At 41.8% G+C, this 23149-nt stretch overlaps 1 protein-coding gene across 1 annotated transcript in view; it reads left to right on the top strand.

Moving 5' to 3' along the window:
• Nucleotides 1-18558, top strand: part of Dip2c (disco interacting protein 2 homolog C) — a 198359-nt gene extending 179801 nt beyond the window's left edge. The window contains exons 35-39 of the mRNA XM_036188870.1: nt 5516-5573; nt 7605-7679; nt 10457-10631; nt 13753-13876; nt 17073-18558. Coding sequence (XP_036044763.1) covers nt 5516-5573; nt 7605-7679; nt 10457-10631; nt 13753-13876; nt 17073-17325 — 685 coding nt within the window. The 3' untranslated portion in view covers nt 17326-18558. The remainder of the gene's footprint in view (nt 1-5515; nt 5574-7604; nt 7680-10456; nt 10632-13752; nt 13877-17072) is intronic.
• Nucleotides 18559-23149: the final 4591 nt, after the last annotated feature.

Here is a 23149-nt window from a genome sequence, read left to right as displayed (position 1 = left end):
ATGTCTTCTGCATCTGAAAACAAATCCACTTAACTATAAACCTTACTTGGAAAATGTCTTGTTTGTACAGCTTGCTCAAAGAGTGTCTGTGTTAGTGACAATTTGCAGTTCTGCCTTTGGCCTGGCCCCCCAGATACAGGAAGAGCAGGCTTCTTACTGCAGTGTGGTTGGATGTCCTCTTGTGTTGTGAGTACCCAGGCTATTAGGGAAAGCCTCAAGTTTGGATTTTGGAGTTTTCTTTTGTCAAAAGAACAGAATGTCTCAAGAACTGTCTTATCTATTAATCTCTTTAACCCACCATTTGGCTTCATTATGACAAATCTCCTTACTGAGAAGGGCAGGGTGTAGAGAAAGTGCTATGAAATGAGGGAATGAGGGTCTGCATAGTATATAGTGATGAAGTAATCCATGTTCAACATCAGATCAGCACTGTACTACTGGAAAGAACCAGAAGCCTGTGTCAAAGATGAGCCCTTTGTGATCAACTAATTCTGTTATCTTGACCAAGGCCTTCTGAGTGACACTTTTGTCCTAATTTTAAGTCAGTAATAATAGCCTTCCCTTCCTAGGGTGCTTTGATCATTAACCACAGCCCCTCCTGCATGTGATACCTTAGACTAAGGGGCTATGTTTGAGCAGTCTCCAGGCCTCATATCAGCATAGTGGACTATGCCCAGGGACCTTCTTGGAGCTTGGGTATGATACAGTGCAGTTTTCCTGAAATAGCTGCTGAGTTCTCTTCTATATCAGAGAAAACTGAGAACTATTCCTTAGCCACCAGAGTATCTCCTGGTATCTTACTCCTCTACCTTCTTCATTCAGTCTGCCTCAGGCCTTTTCAGTCTGCTTTTTCTGGTAGATGTACCTGCTCCTCTTTCTTTATCCCAGCAACTCTTCCCCATCCTGGGGCTGAGAGATGCTTCCTTCCCTCCATGACTCTGCAACTCACTCCTTAAATTGGTACTGTGGGGTTTGTGTGTGTTCAGCTGTGTGTACGTGTGTGTGTTTGTGTAGGTACTCATGCACACAAGAGCTCATATGGGAATACACACATAGTAGGCCAGAGAATGGCCTGGGGTGCCATTACTCAGGTTATATCCACCTTTGTTTGTTTCTTTAGTTGGTTGATTGGTTTTGGCTATAGGACCACTCACTGGACTAAACGCATTTGCTCTACTGGCTGGCCAGTGAGTTCCCAAGGAATTCCCCCTGCCTCCACCTCCTCGGCATTGAAAGTATTATAATTGCATATTATCATGACCAGTGTTTTTAACATGTGTTCTGGGGATAAAACTTGGGTTTATTGAGTGAGTTATCTCCTCAGACCCATCCTCCACTGTATTTTTTTTTTTAAATTTTGCTGGAGCTGAGGACCGAACCCAGGGCCTTGCGCTTGCTAGGCAAGCACTCTACCACTGAGCTAAATCCCCAACCCCAGTATTTTTTAATAGATAGACATTTACAATGTTCCTGTTTGTTTGGCTTTTTGTTAAAGTGTGTCCTACCCACTTCACTCCATCTGCCTAGGCCCTTTTTCCATGGCCTACTGCATAAAATCTCAGTATCATCTTCATCCTTCCTTCACATGTCAGTGGAAGTCCACCGTCCTGACATCCAGACACACTGACAGCCTCATCTGCATCCTCTTGGATCCCCCTATGGTTGGTGTTCTCCCAGGGGTTTTTCTCTTTTTGAGAAGCTGGGTCCGTCATTCTCAGTTCAAATACAGTCTCCTCCACATTGAAGCCACCTCTTCCTAGAAGGAAATAATGCCCAGGTTTTACATCTTCAGCGTTACTTTTGACCTTTATTGACATATTTAAATATACTTTGTGTTGCATCTCCTGTGACATAGGGGCTCCAGGATTGGACAGGTCTGAGTCCAGATCTTCTCCCTGATTATGGCTTTGGAACAGGGTATTAGCTCTGGGTCTCAGTTTCCCTATGTTTAGGATGGACACAGGAAAATGAGTCTTTGCAGGTACCTGCAATAGCTGGGGGGTAGCAGGGGAACAACTCTGAGGTTCTTAGGGTAAGTTGAGACATGCTGGGATCCTTGGGCAGAGAGAGGGTGGAGATTCTAGTGGTGAGATAAGTCTTCCCTATAGTGACCTAGTGTCTCCATCCACAGCATACAGATGTGCTACCCTCAGAGAAAACACAAGACCAAAACTGGAAAGCAGTGAGATAGAAGAGCTGTTAAAATGTTATTCTTTCATTCTTCTGGTGTTACTATGAAAGTAGGATAGTGGTTTTCTCATTATAGCTACGTGAGGATCTGTCATAAAGATTAATTACTTTACCTATTGATTTAATGGGACATTCACTTGGGAGTGTCAAGACACCTGCCCAATTATCACTTAATTAGCCTGGAAAAGCTTAGTTTGTCAGTATGCTATGCACTGTGAGAGAAAGAAGGAGAGAGGATGGGTAGGTGCAAGCTAGCTCAGAGATTGAGATCAAGATCTCAGTAGGTCTATCCTGTATAAAAAAGTGATTAAATAGAGTCATTAACCATTTCAGCTTGGTTTCATGCCTCTGTGTTTAATACTCATTTTATTCTTGTAGCCCCAATGTTAGGGATTTGGCAATCTGCATTTGTAGCCAGGTTGCCATAGAGAACATTTCTGCCTCACATTATGAGGATATATATTCCTCCAGTTTCCAGAATAGATTAAAGTATTCAGGGGCTATTTGAAAGTTACTAATTTTTAAAGAAATTATTTGCTGTGTATTTATTTAAAATGAATTCATAGTTACTTGATTTCTTTCAGTTTGATCTTTTCTTAAGCACATGAATTATTCCATCTTTAGGAAAGAAAAATATTTCTCCAACATTTTAAGAAACAATTTTAACAGGTTGTCAGATCCTAACCCAGTATTAGTATAAAGGTCTAGAGTAGAGATTTCTTTGTTTCCATCAGGGATTGTAAACTAAAGTAATGATTAAAGAGTGTGGTTAGAACACTATGAATTCTAGGACTGGGCATGTAATTCAGTTAGTAAAGAACTTGCAAGAAACGCTGTGTGCCTTTCTTAGCACTGCATAAACTAGAGGTAGTGGCACATGAACTAATTAATCCCAGAATTGGGGAGGAAGAGTTGGGAAGACCAGAAAGTCAGCTACATATGAAATTTGAGATCATCCTGGGCTCCATGAGAACCATACTGGGAGGAAGACAGGAAGGAATGAAATCTAAGCATGGATTCTAGACTAATCACTACCCAGGAAATAGGTGGATGTCAAGATTCCCAAGAACAGTGGACAGCAAAAAGGGCATCCCAGTGGGCTTATGATTGGTTGGCAGTAGGATAGGAGAATCAAGGGTAAAATCAAAGACAATGTTTGTTTGAACAGGAGCCTTTTGCTAGCTTGGTCCCTGGTGTGTATTGTGTGAGTGACATGAGTTCTGCATATGTATATGTATGGTGTGGTGTGAGCATGCTGTATACATGTACATAAGCTCATTTATGCTCAAGGGTATTGTGTGTCGAAAATATAAGAGCATTTGGATAGTATGTTATTAAAATGGAGTACATATGAATATGCTCATGATTATAAAGAAGGTATTACAAGCAAACGACGACTTTTAATATGTGTGAGGATGTATAAGTGTATGTGTGTGTGTGTGTGTGTGTGTGTGTGTGTGTGTGTGTGTGTTTCTTGTTGGTATATTGCTAGTATTGTGTGTGTTACATGCACACATGTGTTCTGTGTATGTGTGTGCACATGCTAACATGAATTTATACTTCTGTGGTTTATGTGCCAGTGTTCCTGCATGTTTTTTCAAGTACATTCCAGAATTCTCTGGGAAGATTTGGGGTCTGCTTTACTACTCTTTATTAGTGTGGAAGAATGGGGGCCTTGTATATCCTGTGTCTTAGAGGGATGTGCTGAAAAAGCACAGAAAGGGAAGACCTCCTGTGATCTGATGTTGCCCTGGCCTCAAATCTGCTCCCAGCTCTTTCTTTTTCCAAGTGCAGATCCACCCTGTGCTTCTGTTCAAGTATTTGCAAACACTCTTTGTTTCTGTGAATAAAAATTATCAAAAAGTCAGACATGATGACACATGTTTATATTACCAACTCTGAGAAGGCAGAGACAGTAGATCCCTGGAGCTTTCTGACCAGATAGCCTAGCCTACTTAGGAAGTTCCAAGCCAATGAAATTCTGTGACAGAGAGAGAGAGAGAGAGAGAGAGAGAGAGAGAGAGAGAATGTATTGACCTCTGACCTCCATTTCCCTCCCTCCACCTATACACACATGCACATGTATATTAATACATACACACATAAAATTGCTTTATGGCTAAGTGAAGAGCATCTAATCCTTGAGTAACTGGTAAGAAAGGAAAATGAGCAGTGAAGATTACAGAGCCCGAAAGTCAGAACCCTGGGAAGTACACTGAGCTGCTCTGATCATGGTCAGCCAAGGTCTTCTCAGCAGTTCTCCAGACAAAGTTACCATTAACTATGCTTTAGACTAAAAACCTTTCCCTTCTGGGGAGGGTTTTCATTATTTCTTTAGTTAGGCACTCTTAGTTTAGCAGGCCACCTGTGGCTACTGAGCCCATAAGTGTAGTTGTTTGTTTTTGCTCTTTGGTCTTTGGGAGGCCTGCCACCCAGCTCCCAATAAATACATGGAGGCTTACTCTTTCTTATAAATGCCCAGCCTTAGCTTGGCTTGTTTCTAGCCAGCTTTTCTTAAATTGTCCCCTCTGTCTTTTGCCTCTGGATTTTTAAGTTTCTCTATTTCTGTATCCCTTTCTTTACTCCTTACTCCATGGCTTGCTGTGTAGCTTGGTGGCTGGCCCCTTGAGTAGTCCTCCTCCTCTTCCTCTTGCTCCTACTCTTTTTTCCCTTTTTCTTCTTCTATTTATTCTCTATGCCTGCCAGCCCCACCTGTCTTGCTATTGGCCATTCATCTCTTTATTAGCCCAATCAGGTGTTTTAGACAGGCAAAGTAACACTACTTCACAGAGTTAAACAAATGCAACATAAAAGAATGCAACACATCTTTGTATCACTAAACAAATGTTCCACAGCATAAACAAACATAACATATCTTCAACTAATATTCTACAACACATAAGTACTATCTTCCACAGCATGTTGTCTATACCCAAGCAGAGCTGTACTAACTATAGGCTTAAAGTTCACAGCCTGGGCACATGACATGTTTAAGAATGCCATTTGATGCTCAGCCTTCTCCTTTAAGTGCAGAGGCACTTTGAGTACAGAAGCATCTTTCCACTTGTTTTGCAAATGGGGCAAATTTGATTCCATCTCCTTTCTCTTTGGTCATTACAGATGTGTTCTTGCCATTTGTCCTTGCCAGGGCATTGTTGACTCTGCTATCAGTAGCCCTTTCTGGAACGTCTCCCTTTCCCATGGGATAATACTAACAATTAACTTACCTTGATAGCTTGCTAAGCCCAAGCCATGTACTAAAGGTGGCCAAAGACAATGGTGTGGTCCAAAAAGCCCACTGAGTGATATGTATTTCCACTTACAGAGTCCGGTTGGTAGAAAGGGGATCTCCTCACAGCTTACCTCTGATGGAATCTGGAAAAGTAAGTATTAAAAGTGTTAAAGTCCTATCCAACTATAAAGGTGAGTAAGGATGAATGGACTTTAAAGTGTCAAAGAATATGTTCTCAGAGACCCTGTATTACCTTGGGAACAAAAGCTATCTTGAAGATAATGTTTCAGGATGGTTTGGCTATGTATACAAAAAGTCCATAATAGTGTTTGAACATGGTTTATTTTTTAAATAACAAACCTATGCTGCATTTGAGCCACTAGATCCCTGAGTGCTACCTCTCTCTCTATGGCTTCTGTCCTAAGGGTGTCCCTAGGTTCTAATATGAGTGTTCCAGTTTAGTTATTTGTCTCATGTTTTCAGTCTCAGTCTCAGCTCTCAGGAGGAGAAAAGACTTTCAGAACATTGAGAAGATTCTCATAATGTCTTATACTTAAATACCAATGGTTACTCTTTTGTCACCTGCTCATACATAATAGAAGCAAAGGTTATGAAGTATTCTTAATATCCTAGTGGTCTAGTTAAAAATCAGGATATCATACTAAATAAAAAGAAGTATGTGAATAATGGTCCTCAATGGTCAAATATTAGTTTAGTTTCTGTCATATTGTTAGTCTTAAAAGAAGTAAAAATATGTTTAAACTTACACGAATTTTTTCCTTTTTTGCCCTAAATAGCGATTCTTTCTCCATTTGACATAGTTCTATTGTTGTTTATTTTACTTGTGTATGTATATGTGGTATACATGCCCATGTTCACACACACATGCAGAGGCCAGAGCAGGATGTTGGAAGCCTTCCTCTGTCACTCACTCTCTGCCATATTGCCTTCAGACAGGGTCTTCACTGAAGTAAAAGTTCATCATGTTTTTGACTGGATTGATTAACCAGAGAGTTCTTGGGATCCACCTGTCTGTAATCCTCAATGCTGGCATTACAGGCATGGACAGCCATGCATAGCTTTTTGTGTGGATGCTGGGGATTTAAACTCATGCCTTCATGCTTGCAGGGCAAGTGCTCATGCTTGCAGGGCAAGTGACACACTTCTAAAAGCAGCTTATGTTGCTGTGGGCCTTTTAGAATATGCATGTTCATTTCTGCAAGTACTATCCCTTCAGGAAGTGGTTATCAGTGTAGGAAGGTAGTAACCACCATCCCAACATAATTTGGGGGACTGTTAGGTACAGATACCAGGGTCATCACCCTTCAGGTGCAACCTGACTGCTCTAAGATGTCATGAGTTTCTACCACAGAGTGTCATGCTTCAACTTGACTATAGAATGTTAAATTTTCTGAACCAAGGCCAACAATATTTGAGATTTTAGAGTAGACTTTGGAGCCCTTTGCTATGAGATACAGTAGAATGTTGCTAAGTTCAATTGAGAGGAAGGACTTAGTGTCTATAATCAAAGTTGTTCACCTATAGGAATGGGTTCTTCGGGGGCTTAAGATACAGATATAGTGGAGAGGAATAAATAGCAGGCTAGATGTTCCAGTCAGAACCTACCAGGCTGGGCTAGGAGTTGACCCAAACTTTTACTTCTACCCATTACAAAAACATCCTCTATTGATTCATTTACCAAGGATCATTTGGGAATTGGTTACTTTTAGACCACACATATCCTTGCAAATTCGCCTCTGCAACTCTGATCTGTCTCCTTCCTTAATCCCTATATGCCATGCTATTAAATCAGTGTGTGCAAATTCCTATCTTGCACATCAGACCATGTGAAATTTTGCACCATTTATCATGGATTTTGCTTCAGAATTCCTTTGTAAATGGTCAGATCTGGGCATTTGTCAGCTTTGAGATGTCATTGATAATCAGGTTTCATATTTTAAAGTCCCGATGCCCCAGACTGTAGAATCATAGAGCATTGACAGCAAGAACATTTCTTTTGTAATGGCACACACTTTAACTTCATGCCACAGTGCTCTCTAAATGGTCCTTTGGAAAGGAAATGACCCCCTTGGCATTGAGGCTAGTTTGCCATGGGAGAGTGTGATACCTGCCTGCCTTTTTAGCCGCAATCAGAAATTGTCTTCTCTCTTATCTCAAACAGATACTTCCTGGGGTCCGGATTATTATTGCCAATCCAGAAACTAAAGGCCCACTGGGAGACTCCCACCTTGGAGAGGTGAGTCATGGAAAGTCTTCTGGGAGATGTTTCCTCCCAGATCAGACCTTTTTTGCTTTGACGCCTCCTGTCATTTACAGCTCACGCTGCTCACATGAACAAGTCACAGTGGCCAGGAAGGAGCTAGAGATGTGCTTTACAGCTTCGGTCATCCCTGCAAAGCTCAGTATTATAGAGTGGCATTCCCCTAAGTACATAGAAAATATGTCATCAGAGAATTCCAAAAGCACAGCAAATCTGACTTCTGTAAACTCACTCTGTAGAGTGTTCTCATGAGCCTTCTCTGTTTCTAAGAACTCCTTCATCAGAAAATTATTGAAACCTTCAGAGTGAACAGATCTCCACTTAGCATGATATGTGTTTTAGATCAGAGAGCAGACAATGGTACATTTATACCACTTATGATGAAATCCTACTCACTGATTCCTTGTCATTTGGTACCCCCAGGCTGTTGGTAAGGTGTGGCTGGAGAGAAGATCTCATCATGCTTTCTAGCCTCTAAGTTTTTCTCCACTGACGTCAGCTGGGCCTTGATGCTACTCATTTGTTGAGGTCAAGTCTCACACCTTGTCCTTTCTCTTATTCTCTTCACTGATAAGATTTCTCTGAGAAAGTAGAGAGCATAAGGAAATGACAAAGCCCAAGCCATATTACCTTTTCCTCCAGTTATCCTATTTATGTTTTGGCTGCCCAGCTGAAAATGTCTTTGTATGATCATACCTGCATCCTCTACCCTAGATGTCACCAGCATCAGAACAGTATCAGCCCACCCAGGAACACTTTCCCACAGAGCATGTGGGTAGACACATGATCAAGTCCTGACCATCTACCTGCTCTCCACATTCCTTTCTTGTCTGGCTACTTTGTGACCCTGAGTTTGAGTCTTGTGATCATGTAAAATGAGCTGTACCAGGTTAATCAAGTGCTGCATTCAGAGTTCTGTCCCCTCTCTAGGCAACCAGGACTGGTTATGCCAGAAAGTTGATTTTTTTCATCTTTACTCCAGATGATTAAATCATAATTGGCAAATAAAGTACATAAGTCAAATTGTACATACAATATTTGTGATGCATTAGTGGTTGTATGCATTATAAAATGACTTACATTCAAGGTAATTGGTATACCTGTCACCTCATAAAATTACCTTTTCCTGTGTTTGGTGAGAATATTTAAGTTCTGCTTCCAATTTTCAAACTGAAAAAGCATAGTCTCTGTGTTATATATTGGCTTCCAGAAGACCTTCATCATCTAAATGGAGGCTATTACCCTTCAGCCAACATTTCCCCATCCCTGTCCACCCTTAGGCATCAGTGAAAGCTGTTTGCCTCTGCTTTCTATGAGCAACCTTTCAGAGTCCACGTATAGGTGAGATTAGGCAGTATATGTCTTGCTCTGACTTCTCCTACTCTTGTTGTTAGAAATGGTACGCTTCCATTTCCCCTTATAAGACTGAATTATATGACCTTGTCTATATTAGTTACTTGTCTTGTTGCTGTGACAAAAGTAGAATAAGGAAGAGTTTATCCTGGTTTATGGTCCCAGGGTATGGTCCATCATGGCAGGGAAATCATAATGTCAGTAGCTCAAGACAGTTGGTCACATTGTATCTATAGTCAAGGAGCCTAGACAAATGAATGCTGGTGTTCAGCTAGCTTTCTCCTTTTTATGTAGTCTAGAATGCAGCCTAATGAATGGAACTGCTCACATTTAGGGTGGTGCTTCCCACCTCAACTAACCTAACCAAGATAATGCCTCACAGATGTGCCCAGAGACTTGTCTCCAAAGTGGTGCTAGATCCTCTCAAGTTGACAACCAGTGTAATCTGTCACACTTGTCTTAGCAAGGAAATATTTCATATTGGTCACAAAAAACAGTTGCCTCTACCTCATCTGATGTTGTTGTTCTATCTATATGTTACCCTTTGATTACTTCAATAGGTGCTTAGTAATGTCTGCTAGGAACCAGGCACTATTCTGAGGTCCTGGGATAAAATGGTAAAAAATGCAGATGAGGTTCTCTCTTCAGGGTACTCAGCCATATTTCAGTGTTAATAAAATAACAAAATATCCAATCTCAGAATGCCTGTACTGCAAACAATATAATCCAAAAAGCCCTCCTTATGGGTCTGGCCCTGTGTGCCAACATCACTGAATGCATTATACAAATGCCTTTGGAATTGGGTTGGCTACACTATTTCCGTGGGCCTTTCGTGTGGTTCCACAGCTATTGTTTTGCATCTGTGTCAGCCTCTACTTAACTGTGCTACCACTGACCCCACCTTCTCCTTTCTGCTGACTTTGCCACTTCGTTGTATTTTGTGTTATTTTTATCATAGTCTGCCTCAAAAGGTATGCTAGCCAAGGGAAAGGGAAAAGCACAATCTTAAAGCTTTGAGCATTTTCTAGTTGCTCTTAGAAATGACATTTAGAAAACTATAAGGAAATTCATACAACTGTATTCACTTTTAAATCTTCCAGTAATCTGCTTTAATGTAATTTTCAGCAGGTGATGGCTTAGTTGGTTGCTTGACTATAACGTATTTTGCATTGTACTTTTATTATAGAGAACTTTGTGAGTATCTGTACTCCCTGTCCTCTACCCCATCCCTAGACACCTGAGCAAAGCCACCATTGCCTTGTATTCAGACTGACCCAAGGAAACCTTGGCCATTGTGGAAAATAACTTGTTGAGTTATAGAGACAGTTAACTTCTCTTCCCTGGAGAAGGCTGGGTGCATAGAGTGGCTCATGCACAATGATGTTTCTTTCTGTCCACAGATCTGGGTCCACAGTGCCCACAATGCCAGTGGCTATTTTACCATATATGGAGATGAGTCTCTCCAGTCTGATCATTTCAACTCCCGGTTGAGTTTTGGAGATACCCAGACCATATGGGCCCGCACTGGCTACCTGGGCTTCCTGCGGAGAACTGAGCTCACAGATGCAAATGGAGGTGAGTCCACGCTGGAAGTTGACACACATTGTACAGAAATTGAATTTGACCAATACTGAAAATGACCTTAAAGTTTGAGAGCTACACTGGGACCTCTGCTTGCCCCTACTAATCTGAAAGTGCCTAATCTTGAAAGAGAAACAAGTAGCGGCTGGGTAGTTAGTACAGTTGGCAAAGTATGTTTACCATGTAAACATAAGACCTGAGTTTAATCCCTAGAACTCAAGTATGTGTGTCTTACAATCTTAGGGCTAGAAAGTTAGTTCTCTGGGGCCATTGTAGCTAGCCTAGCCTAGACAAAAGTTCAGTGAGAAATCCTGTCTCAACAAACAAGGTGACTAGCAACCAAGGAAAATATCTGAAGCTGATTTCTATCTTCCACACTCATGTACATATATATGAATGTGCACACACTTGTACAAATGCATTCACATGAAGATGTGCACACAGGCAGGTAAGATATAAATGCAGTAGGCAGAGCTGTGCATACCCTTCCTTTGTCTTTCTAAGAACCAAGAGCAAAGGTAAAGCTAAATGCAAGCCCAGCACTCCCTATGGTGAAGTCTGCTGAGTGTCCTCATAAGTTCCTGGGGCTGTTTGCTGTCCCTGCCAGGATCACTCCTATAACATTTGGAAGAGAGTAGTCCTTAGGCTCTGGGCCCTGATGGCCAGCCCCTGGGCCGTTCTGTTCCCATCCTTTAGGACATAACTCTGTGTCTAGCAGTGGTATACTTTGTTGCTTAGCTGTCTATACCTCCATGTGGAGAGCCACACTGGGTATTTCATGAAGCCAAGATACCAAAGCATACTCACAAGCTTAGGGAATGGCTCAGTGGCAGAGTGCATGCCTGAGGCTCACATGTCTGTCTGTCTGTCTGTCTGTCTGTCTGTCTCTCTCTCTCTCTCTCTCTCTCTGTCTCTCTCTCTCTCTCTCTCACACACACACACACACACAGGTACACATGATTAATTTTTTTTTCACATGGTTAATTTTAATATGTTATGAGCTAGGGAGATAATTCAGGTGGAAAAATATTTGCTATGCAAAAATAAAGACCTGAGTTCAGATCCCCAGTGCTCATGTAAAAAACCAGGTGTAGCCACACACACCTGTAATCCCAGGACAAAGAAGGCAAAAAAAAGTATATCTCTGGAGCTCACAGGCCAGCCAACCTAGCCAAACTGGTGAGTTTCAGATTCAGTGAGAGACCCTGTCTCAGAAAGTACAGTGGAGAACAATTGAAGGGGAGAACTCTTATATTAACACATGTACAAGTACACCCACAAGCACATACACAAATGTAAACTGACTTGAATATTCATCCTTTGCTTATTTTGTAGTCCTTTCTCACCTCCCCAATCTAGGTAAAAATAGAAGAATCCTGTTTTACCATGTATTTCTAGAATCATGGTGAGACCGAGATTCTGGGCCTTGATGAGGCCTCCTCAGTCACCTAACACACCTGCTAAGCTGAGCCTTGCATTTAGGGAAATAGAACATGCTAGTGTGGCAGTTTCATGATGCATAGTCATGGGTTTATTTAATCAAGGATGTAGCATTCAGAGTTGTAAAAGGTGGTGTCAGTTTACACCTGTAGAATCCTGCCCAGCTGAGCCCTAGGGAGCAGGGCAGCAGAGTATGGTTACTGTCTTCACCTCACTGGTCCCTGGATGATGGCATGAACCCACACTCCAAGTAAGGAAACAAAGCTGTGTGGTAAGCAGAAGCAAGTAAGTAGTGGTCTCCATCTTGATCATCTACTTAGATTAGGAAAGGTTTATATACTGTTACTTCATGTTAATCATTTATTTCAAATTTTTCCTGATGTACTTATTATCCAGTTAAAAAATTAAGGATGGTTCTTATTTTTAAGTAAAAATTAGGAAAATTAATTTTCATTAATATACAATTTTTCTGCAGGATAAAAATAAGTCTTGTGGGGCCCAAGGAAATAGCCCAGCAAGTGAAAATCAGAGTTTGATCTCCAGAACCAGCATTAATGTTAGGTAGGCATGGCAGCCTGCCTGAAATCTCAGCTCACAGGAGTCAGACAGGAGATCTTTGGAGCAATCATACTAACTAAACTATTCTATTCGGCAAGCTTTGAGTTCAAGTGAGAGATCCTGCCTCAGTACAGGAGACAGAGAAGAATTGAGGAAGACACCTGTTGCCAGCCTCCTCTCCACAGGCATAGGCAACACACACACACACACACACACACACACACGTAAATATTAAGGCCCTGGACTGAGGAAATCTTCATTCATGAACATAATCAGAAACTGTTTTCCATCCCATTTACATGAGATAAACACACTGAGGAACTCCCGTAATTGAGTTGAGGGAACTAGTTGCATTTTGGCTGAGGTATGACCTTTATGCCTTTGGACAAGTGAAGCCCTTAGGGACTTGTGAGTTCCACCCCACAACACTCAGGCTATTAAATGCTAACTCGTGTTAACTTAGTCCCTTGGTTGCTAATGAACATGTGATCTTGTATCTGATGGTAGAAGCTGGTCCAAAAAAAAAGATTGGCTTTTCCCCAGTGCACAGATTCAGAAATTAGGCAGGATAGGATAAAAAGTCAAAAGGAGTAAGAGGGTAATAGAGAGAGGCATGTTGTATACCTGTATGAAAGTGTCATAATGAAACTTATTTTATATAATTAGTACACATTCATACAAAATGTCTAAGAAAAGCCAGATATGGCTTTAATACCAGTACTAGGAATGCTGAGAAGGATACCTGGGGCTTACTAGCTGGCAGCCTAGCTGAATTACTGAGCTCTAGGTTCAGTGGAAGATTCTATCTCATAAGATGATGTGGAGAGTAATAAAGGAAAACACCTAACATTGACCTACGGCTTCCCCATGCACACATACATAAAAATATCTAAGAAGAAAAAGGAAACAAAAAATGAGAACCTGGTGGCCTGGCATCCAGCTTCTGGGAAGATAAGAATGCCTGAGCCTGAGGCAGCTAACACTCCCCAGGAGAAAGGAGCCAACCATCCCTAGATATGGATCTCCTTTCCTTGCTTGTCTATGTCACTATGGAGGGCAGGTTCAAAAAAAAGTGTGTGGGGGGGTGTTGACTGATACTTGGTTTCTTCTCCAACAGAGCGTCATGATGCCCTCTATGTGGTAGGGGCACTGGATGAAGCCATGGAGCTGCGGGGCATGAGGTACCACCCAATAGACATCGAGACTTCGGTTATCAGAGCCCACAAAAGTGTCACAGAATGGTAAGAGGATGGGAGGGCATTGTCTGTTCTGAAGTCAGGAGCCTAGTTATTGATCACAGGAATATGGAAGAATTTCCCCAAGACAAGGTACTGGGAAGGATGGGGTACCTCTTCAAGGTAAGCCTTCCTCAAGGCTAAGGACAATATAAGAAAGAACCTACTCTGTTAGGACATCCCAGATGACTGGAGAGTTTTAGCTTAAACAGTATTTCCAGGAACCCAAGTTGTTATTGTCTTTAATTATGTAGATGTGACATTTGTTTTACTCCTATATCATGTTTTCACAAATTAAAACAACAACAAAATAAACAAGACAGGCCTTTAACTGAGACTGGTCAATAAGAAGTGTTATACTTGGGGAAGGGGGATGAGAAGAGGCATTGTTTTGGCCCGACCTCACTAGGTATGTGTACCAGGTAAGAACTGCTTCAATTAAACCAAAGCCCAACCCACAAGGTCCTGCATACAGTGGCCCTGCACACAGTGACCCAAGGGTGGGGATATGAGTTCTTATCCTTCCCAGAGGCATGCATCTGTCCACTGCCCAAGCCCATTCAATGCATTTGTAAAGTGCCATTGACAAATAGAAGGACCTCTACCCATGGGCTCACTTCTGCTCCCTGTGTTCAGAAGAAACAAGGAAGCTAGAGCAATTCATCAGTCTCTGCTAATGGCAGTCACAGACTTGCTTGGTACTTTCCTGCTGTGTTTAGGAATGAAAAGTAACTCCATGCTTTTCAGTGTAGGTTTATTCACTCACTTGATGAGAGGCAAGGTGTTTACTCACTAAGGCACTATGCCCCCTCCTGGCAGAGAGCCTGATGTAACCAATCTCAGTCTTGAGGTATAACTAGTAAAGAAAACAGGTGCAAGAATAGCTTTGAATGGTTTCCAAACCTTGGTTCTGAGATTGTTCCTTCTTCTAATAGAATTCCAAAAACAGGTTCAGGCATAATTGCCATTTATTGAATATAAATAGTACAGGTATATTTATTTACTTGTTTGTTTTGTGATGCTGGGCTTTGACCCAGTGTTTCCTATATGCTAGGCAGGTGCTTTGCCACAGTCCTGAATCTGATTGTGGAGGTCTTGGCAAAGAACCTGAGATCCTATTTATATATGCATGAATTGTTCTGTGGTCACTTTGCTGTCGATCCTTACCAACATAGGCCCACAGGGTTTGTGTTAGCATGCTTGCCTGGCATGCCCAAATCCCTGGATTCAATGTCAGCACCACAAAAACAAAGAACAAGGCCTCCAGTTCCCAGTTTCCCCCTTAACTGTGGATAGATGACAGAATGCAAAAGCAGTACAGACTCTTGCTACTCAAGACATAGGCCAGGGGCTGACCTCATTCTGTCCCTATGTGGCTGCAAATCTCAGGTGCAGCCTCAGTTTAATTGACTTTATCATCTCCCTCAAGATGTATGCTGAGGGGCCTCCCTCTGGACTTTTATCTTAAGCATCAATGTGGTTATCTACTATGTGGCTCCTGAACTGAGTCTGACCCTGAGGTGATCAGTCAGGGTCTCCAATTCACGCCCCAGAAGAAGGAAACTGATGAATCAAGGGATTTGATTCTGATGGACTTAGGACTTTGATAACTGTTTAGTCATAGACTTCCTCCCCTACTTCTGCTGGTCCTATTACAGTCTTCTCTTTGTGTCTTCTCAATACCCCATCATGTCCTCTAGGTTGCCTGTCACTTGAGAAACCCCATGTCAAAGACAAAACCATCTCCATGTTGCCAAATTCAAGCCAACCAAATTCATTTCTCATCAGGGGACTTACTGTGTTGACACAGCCCCTGAAAAAGCTGTGATGGTTGGAAGGTCTTAATGCCCATCCCACTCTGGATGGCTGAGCTGTGCCTAGTACTTCAGGACAGTGGCATATATTTCAGATGCCATAATACCATTTGACCCAGAGTGTCGGAGAGATAGATGTGATCACTGATATCACAGACACAACAATGTATTGTAGAGGTCATGCAAACCAATATTTCAATGTCACGGGGACTCAAATTAAGGGAATGAAATGGCAGCACATCTTGGAAATTGTTTTCAAAACTGTTCTCTTTTAGCATAATACATGTGCATTGATGATACTGAATAAAATTTTCACTATTTTCTAGTAGACTTAGTCTCATGCTTGTAGGAAAAAGAGGTCCTCTAAGTACATTACATCTCAAGGTAGGATAGAGATTGTTAGACAGGTAGGGGAGAGCCTATGTGATTGGCTCTAAATCTGGTGCCCTTCTTCATGTGCCCTCCTCCCTACCAGGAACCTTCTTGTTTGTCCATAAAGTTCCTTCTATCTTTCAGTATTCTGGTTCCTACAGCCAAGCAGACCTGTGCCAGAGCTTGTACATACTGGTCCTAAAAGCCAATGTCACAAGGGTAATGGAGTTTCAAATGGTAAAGCACTGGGCTCATGCTTCCAGCAATTAGGTAGACTAAGTACTCAGGAGACCCTCCACCAAAAAAATACCCACTGTATGAATTAGTTGCTGCTGCGTTACTGCCATCTCCAACTCAGAACTACTAATCATGCTCACATGTACATGGATGATCAGCTAGGTCACCTTAGCATCTGTTTAGCTGGAAATAGGCCCAATGCCTCTGCCCTACATGTGACTTATCCTCTGGGGCCAGCTCAGGCACATCTTTAGCCTGGCAATGGCAGTGCTACACCAGAACAAGCAAAAACATCCTAGCACTTCTATACCCTCTGCTGGTATCATCTTGCTCACACACATTGACTAGGTTTTATATTGAACCCAAGGGTTGGAAAGTGTGAGCACTGAGCTAAAGGAGCTTCCTGCTGCTGCTCAAACCCCTGCAGCAGTAGAGCTGGGAGGCTGATGAAAGTGGTGGGGGAATTGCATCTCAGGCAACTGTAAAGCAACAGAACTAGAATCCAAACTCCCTTAAGGAGGAAGAAGTGACCCTGTGCCATAGAAGCAGAATCCAGAAAATACCGTATAATACATAAAAGCCACCATGAGAGAAGGACAGGAGAAAATTCTAAAAGGTATGTTGTGGCCAGAAAGACTATATGCCTGACACAGCTCAGAGGGATGTGCCAGTCTGAGGAGATGAGTGTGATCATTCAGGCAGATCTGAACAGAAACAGAAAGTGTTATCATTATGTAAAAGACTACCCCAGTAATAGTGGTTTTCTTCTTGTCTTCTAGTGCTGTCTTTACCTGGACAAACCTGTTAGTGGTTGTGGTTGAACTTGATGGGTCAGAGCAGGAAGCCTTGGACTTGGTTCCCTTGGTAACCAATGTGGTCCTGGAAGAGCATTACCTGATTGTAGGAGTGGTGGTCGTGGTGGACATCGGTGTCATACCCATCAACTCCCGGGGAGAGAAACAACGGATGCACCTGCGAGACGGGTTCCTGGCAGACCAGCTGGATCCCATCTATGTGGCCTATAACATGTAGTTTCGTCACTTTGGCTTCCACAGACTTTTCTACAGATGTGACCTTTTTTTTCTCAGTGTCCACAGAGACATACAGACACTCGGCCACACTCGAAGGAGGAGCCCTGTGTGCTGGGGCTTGGGGAGGACTTCTAGGAGCAGTCACCTGGCAGGGAGATGAAATGGGAATTTACGCTGGATTTTGCCCAGAAGGACTTTGGATCACTGCCTTCAGTTTGCTGGAAAAGCTCATTTTAAGAACTTTCTTTTCTTTCTTTTATTTTTTAATTATTGGATAAGAAGTGCTCTCTTCGTAAATGTGGTATTTTGTTAAGCCAAAATAGCGATTAAAAAGAATATTCTACCCTCCAAATGGGTTCTTTTAAACAATTTATGTAATGTGACAAAGAATTGTTTTCTCTGTTTTAATGTGTCATGGAATCTTATGACATGGATCTGTTACTAATTTAAGCCATCACTAGATCTCACCCTTCTAGGAGAGTTTACTGAGGTACGAGAACCTTCCAGGTAGCACCTTCCAATTAGATTTTAGCAGCTTTCTTTGTCAGAGACGTGCTGAAGAAACAGAGGCCAGTTTATGGCCTTTGAAGTTAACATAGAACAAGAAGCGATTATAAATAAGGTATTTCGGCAACTATCTTGCAGATATCTTTGTACTAAACTGAAAAGATAAAAATAAGTTAACTTCCTCGATATGTAATTATGTACAAAATGTTTAATTTATTTTGATCTCTTTAGAACTATAAAAGAGAAAAAACATTCAAGAATATTAAAGTCTTGTAATGTTTGCTAATATAAAAAAGTGTTGTATTATCTTGCGTGGATAGTATCACAACAAATATATATATATGAAATATAAATTCACTAATGAACAAAGGAGATTTTAAAGTTTAAATGCAGAACTTGTCACTTGCATGGTGCGCCCTCCACTGTATTCACACACACTTGGCTGTTTCCGAGCAATCACAGGTTGCCAGTAACCCTGTCTTAGACCAGAGACCAGCAAGTGGAGTCACCGCTGTCTCTAAGATAGTGAAGGGATTTAATGCAAACATGCACTATTTTTTCCTTTGCTGTGAGGACGACAGTGAATGCTTTCATGCCAGCATGTGCCAATGACATTGAGGGGCTCCAGGTTGGCAAATGGCACTGTTTTCTCAGCTGCAAGAATCTGTTGCATAATGTCAATTTTATTTTATTTTGGCATTGTGTGTGTGTGTGTGTGTGTGTGTGTGTGTGTGTGTGTGTGTGTATGTGTGTGTGTGTGTCACTTTAAAAAAAATTTTTTTTGGTTGGTGAGAAAAGAATGATACCTTGTGGTCATTTGTACCAAGTGTCACTCATTTACCCCTTCCATTGGCTACTGTGAGCAGATAAATGTCCAGAACAGCTTTGAGGGAAAAGCCATGTTTAATGTCTTGAGACTGTAGACCCAGCCAACTCTAATCCTCTAGTCCTGGGAACTTCCTAGGTTGGCCCTGAGTAGCCACTATTCCAGGGACTCAAAACAGAGCTCTGGTTGAAGCAAGGTATTCTGTCAGCTTCATCCTTGTACTAACTGTTGGTATACCAGTTATGTGTGTTATGTGTGTCTACAACTCGGCCACTCTATCTGTCAGTTGCTCTGGCCTGTCTGCATCCAACCAAGGAGGATGTATCAGCAATGCAGGGGGTCTTTTTTATAATTGCTACAGTATTCTCCTGCAGTGGTTCCCAGTACTAGATAACCCTGACTAAAGTTGTTGCTGGGCAGAAATGAGGCTCTTGATTGCGTTATGGGTGAGGTCTTTATCTGCCTAAGTTATATGCCATCAACAGTAAGCTCTTTGCTAAAAGAGAGTTTGTTTCACTTCTGAGATGTAAAGCTGTTTATTTTGTTTTTAATTTAAGTGGCACATTTTAAAAATTTTGCATATGTAAAGCATTCTTCCATCTCTGTGAAACATTTGATTTTTCAAATATTGTTTGCTCATTGCTATGTGTTTATATATGTTTCAAATGCACATTCCTAACAGTCTGTAGCTTCCCAAGGGGGAAAAATCCCTACCACATACAGAAAAATGTTTTCTTGATACACGTATACACACACACACACACACACACACACACACACACACACACACACACAGACACACACACACTTTCTTTCCCTCCCTCTTTTAAAGGGAACTTGGTTTGACATTTCAGATAGTATATGAATAGGTAAACATTGCAATGTGCAGGAAATCTTCCATCTAGCTGATGTGAGGAAGCAGAGCAAATTTAGATGTCACTCAAAACATACTCTTACATTTTCACCATATCGGCTTCACACCCGAGGAGGGCGAAGGCTGAAGTACAGTTGCACAGGCCATTCACAGCAGGTCTCTTCTGCATCCTGTCATCTGGGACATTAGACTTAGGTTGGAAAGAGTTGGTGGACTGGGTTGGAAGCTTCATTGTGCAAGAAAAAGGAAAGGAGATGCTTAAGTACCACCAGTTTCAGCAATAAAGGAGGATCGTTGTGTATTAGAAATTGTACTGTAGATAAATCATTCATGAGAATGTTTTTAAAAAAAAAAAAATGTTTGTCTTGTGACCATGTGCTTTTGGAGTCAGCCAAAACCGTGTAATCAACTTGCACAAAAAGAGGGTACACAAAGAACACTGAGACACAGACCTAATCAAACAGGAGCAGATTCCTCATGGTGCTTGTTTATTATATATATTTAACCCTGCTTGACACTTTACCCAAGGGGACGGTCCCTTTATCAGTTGAATGTTAGCAGCGTTATTTCAGAGTGTGGTGACTGGTTAGAGAGAACTCATGTACTCAACCAATCACAGTTTCAAACAAAATTTTTATGTGCAAAGGACAGCAACCTTCTTGTATGTTCAACCACCAGTACGCTTTGTACATCTGTGATAACGCCTGTTTTATATTCAAATGAACAAATAAAAGCTTTTATTTTTGTTGCTCTGAACATAGCAGTTTCTTAATTGGTACCCTGGAAAAAAATTTCTGGGACGGACCACTTCCATGTAAGGAAGGAGGTGACTCCTGCTGGGAAATGTATCTGACTCTGTTTACATGACTTGTTGCATTACTTAGTACAGATGACCCTGCTCTGGATGATGTGTAAATCTTGATGTAGGCATTTCTAGTTAACAGCAGTTCCTATGGCAACAAATGTTTTGTGAAATGTTCTTTTTTATTCTTTTAAATATATCTGAATATATTTGTTCACATTTTGCTACAAGTGTGCAGATTATTGGTAACTCTTTGGGACAGACAGTAAGCATATGTCTTGTGTGTGAACCCTTCTATTTACTGTGTCAAAGGGGAACTTGGCATGTCTGGACAGGTCACTGGTTGCCTATCCTCTCTAATTCAAACTGTCTTTTCTTGTTTAATAACAAAAGGTTCTATCTTTTGCTCAAGATTCTAAGAATCTTAACAGTTTTGTCTTGGGAAAGCCTTGACTAGTTACCTGCTCTTTAGCCTAATGATTATAAAAAGTTCAGCATGAGGTTAGGGAAATTGCTTAGCTGGTTAAGCAGTTGCCACACAGCCTGGCAACCTGAATTTGATCCTGAAACTCTCATACAAATGGAAGGAAAGGGCCAGCTCCACAAAGTTGTTCTCTAGCTTCCACAGGGACACCATGGTACGTCCTCCCTATATATATCTATAACACAATAATGTTAAAGAAGGCCATGGTGACATGTGCTCCTAAGCCTAGCACTAGGGAAGCAGGACACTTGCAACTCATTGACCAGCCTAATCTTTGAGTTCCAGGCCAAGAAGAGATCTGGGGTCACAAATCAAGATGGATATGTCCTGAAGAATGACAGCTTAGTTGGACTCAGAGCTTATTCACAGTATCAGAACTTAGGTGCATCTGGGCAGAGCACAAGGTTAACTGAAAGCCTTTGTGTTGAGTTCTACTTGCTTCTGCCCAGGTTGTATCAGGCATGACAAATGTTCATGCTGCTTTGAGTGTGCAGAAGGTATAAGACCTGCCTGACAGAATCAAGGTGAAAGAATCTTGGAAGAAAGGGGTGTGTCTACAGAGACCCAGGTTTCTCAAAATGGCAACCCTGATAACAACTAGTCAAATAGAGACCAGGTAACCATGAGAACTGTACTGATGGAGGCCGCTTCAGATCCAGCATATGTACTTATGTATATGTATATATGCATGTACATATAGCATGTTTTAGTGTGGTGTCCTGCACACTCTGTCCCCTAGGACAAGGCTGCAGTCCTGAGACATGTTCTGTAGCACTTTGGTTACTGGCGAATTATTCCATCCTAGGAATCCCGGACTGTGGCATCTCAGTATGTTGAGAGCCAATGATCTGCCTACCTACATGGAAACAGTGGGGTGAAGGTCTATGGAAGAAGTTCTGGGGTGAAGGAAGCATTCCTTAGCTACCACATGGAATGTGATGTTTACTGTAGCTTGCTCCATCTGTATGTAGGCCTCTTGATTCCCGATCCTTCCCATATACTAAACATTGTTTTCTATTTTGTGCTAGAATGTCTTAGTGGAATCCTATATGACCTTTTCCGAGGTCCTTGGATTATCTTTACAGCATCAGAAAGTCAAGAGATGCCAGCATTCTCATTGACTTGGAGCAAAGGTAGGTTTACTCTGGTTGCCTTACACTGGTTTTCGATCTTTCTGGTTGATTATATGAACAAAAAATGAGGGAACATACAACCAATACTTTTTTCCCTCAGCAAATGGTTTTAACGGTCATTTGGCTCCAGTGTTTGTGTGGGCTGTCATTTTACTGCAATCATGTCTTTCCATGATGGGCAAGGCCAGGTCACCTTGTGTCATATCTTGACTCTGTTCCCTACAGTATACTCCATCTTGGCTCCTTCCCTTGAAATAGGACTAAATGACCTTGTATCTGACCTCTGCCAGACAGTGGCTAGGTCATTTTCACTGAGATCTGGCTTTCCCAAGTAGAAGCAGTAGAAATATAAAGGGGTCAGGCTCCTCTCGCTGCCTCAGAGATCGGATGGTGAATGCCATGTGTGAACTTGCTGAGGTGGGGCCTGTTTCACCAGGGTTTATCCTAGAGGCAGTCTAAGAATGGAGAGGCAAGCAGGTAAGTTACCCCAGGAAGCCTGGATACATGGCTAGGGTGGGAGGAGACATGTTCTTTCACCTTCGCATCCCACTATGTATAAGAGAAGTATGGCCATTTAGGTATTTCCCAAGGGGAGTCAACAAATGACCCGTGGAATGGTAGAGTTGTGTGAACTGAACCGAAGGAATGCAAATGTTTAATCCAAATTCTGTCTCACTTGGGTGTTCACTCAACACATACTTAAACACCACACCTCACATACACCGATTGTTGCTGGGGGTGTAGATGAAGCACCCCCAGACCCAAGACCAGTCTATGAGCAATGAGGGAAGTGTCAGTTCTTCCTGTTTCCAGTCTCTGTCCTTCTGCAGTGTGTCCATTTGTACAGCAGGGAAACATTACTTTCTGAGGAAGATCTCTCCTCTTTCTCCACCATATACAAGATTCTCTGAATTCATCTAATCAAATGTATCAAAATTATGGCTCACTTTCGTTAGTTTGTTTTTTTGTTTTGTTTTGTTTTTGTTTTTTTTTTTTCAAGACTGGGTTTCTCTGTGTAGCTCTGGCTGTCCTGGAACTAGTTCTGTAAATCAGGCTGACCTCAAACTCAAAGACCCACCTGCCTCTGCCTCCCAAATTCTGGCATTAAAGGTGTACACCACCACCGCCCAGCTTGGCTCACTCTCTTAACCTCTTACCTGCTACTGATGTGAAGAAATTATATCCCATTTTTAGTGACA

This window comes from Onychomys torridus, chromosome 5 (genome assembly GCF_903995425.1).
Source record: "Onychomys torridus chromosome 5, mOncTor1.1, whole genome shotgun sequence".
Taxonomy (NCBI): Eukaryota; Metazoa; Chordata; class Mammalia; order Rodentia; family Cricetidae; genus Onychomys; species Onychomys torridus.
Note: the sequence above shows the minus strand (reverse complement) of the source record. Positions and strands in the feature narration are given on the sequence as shown.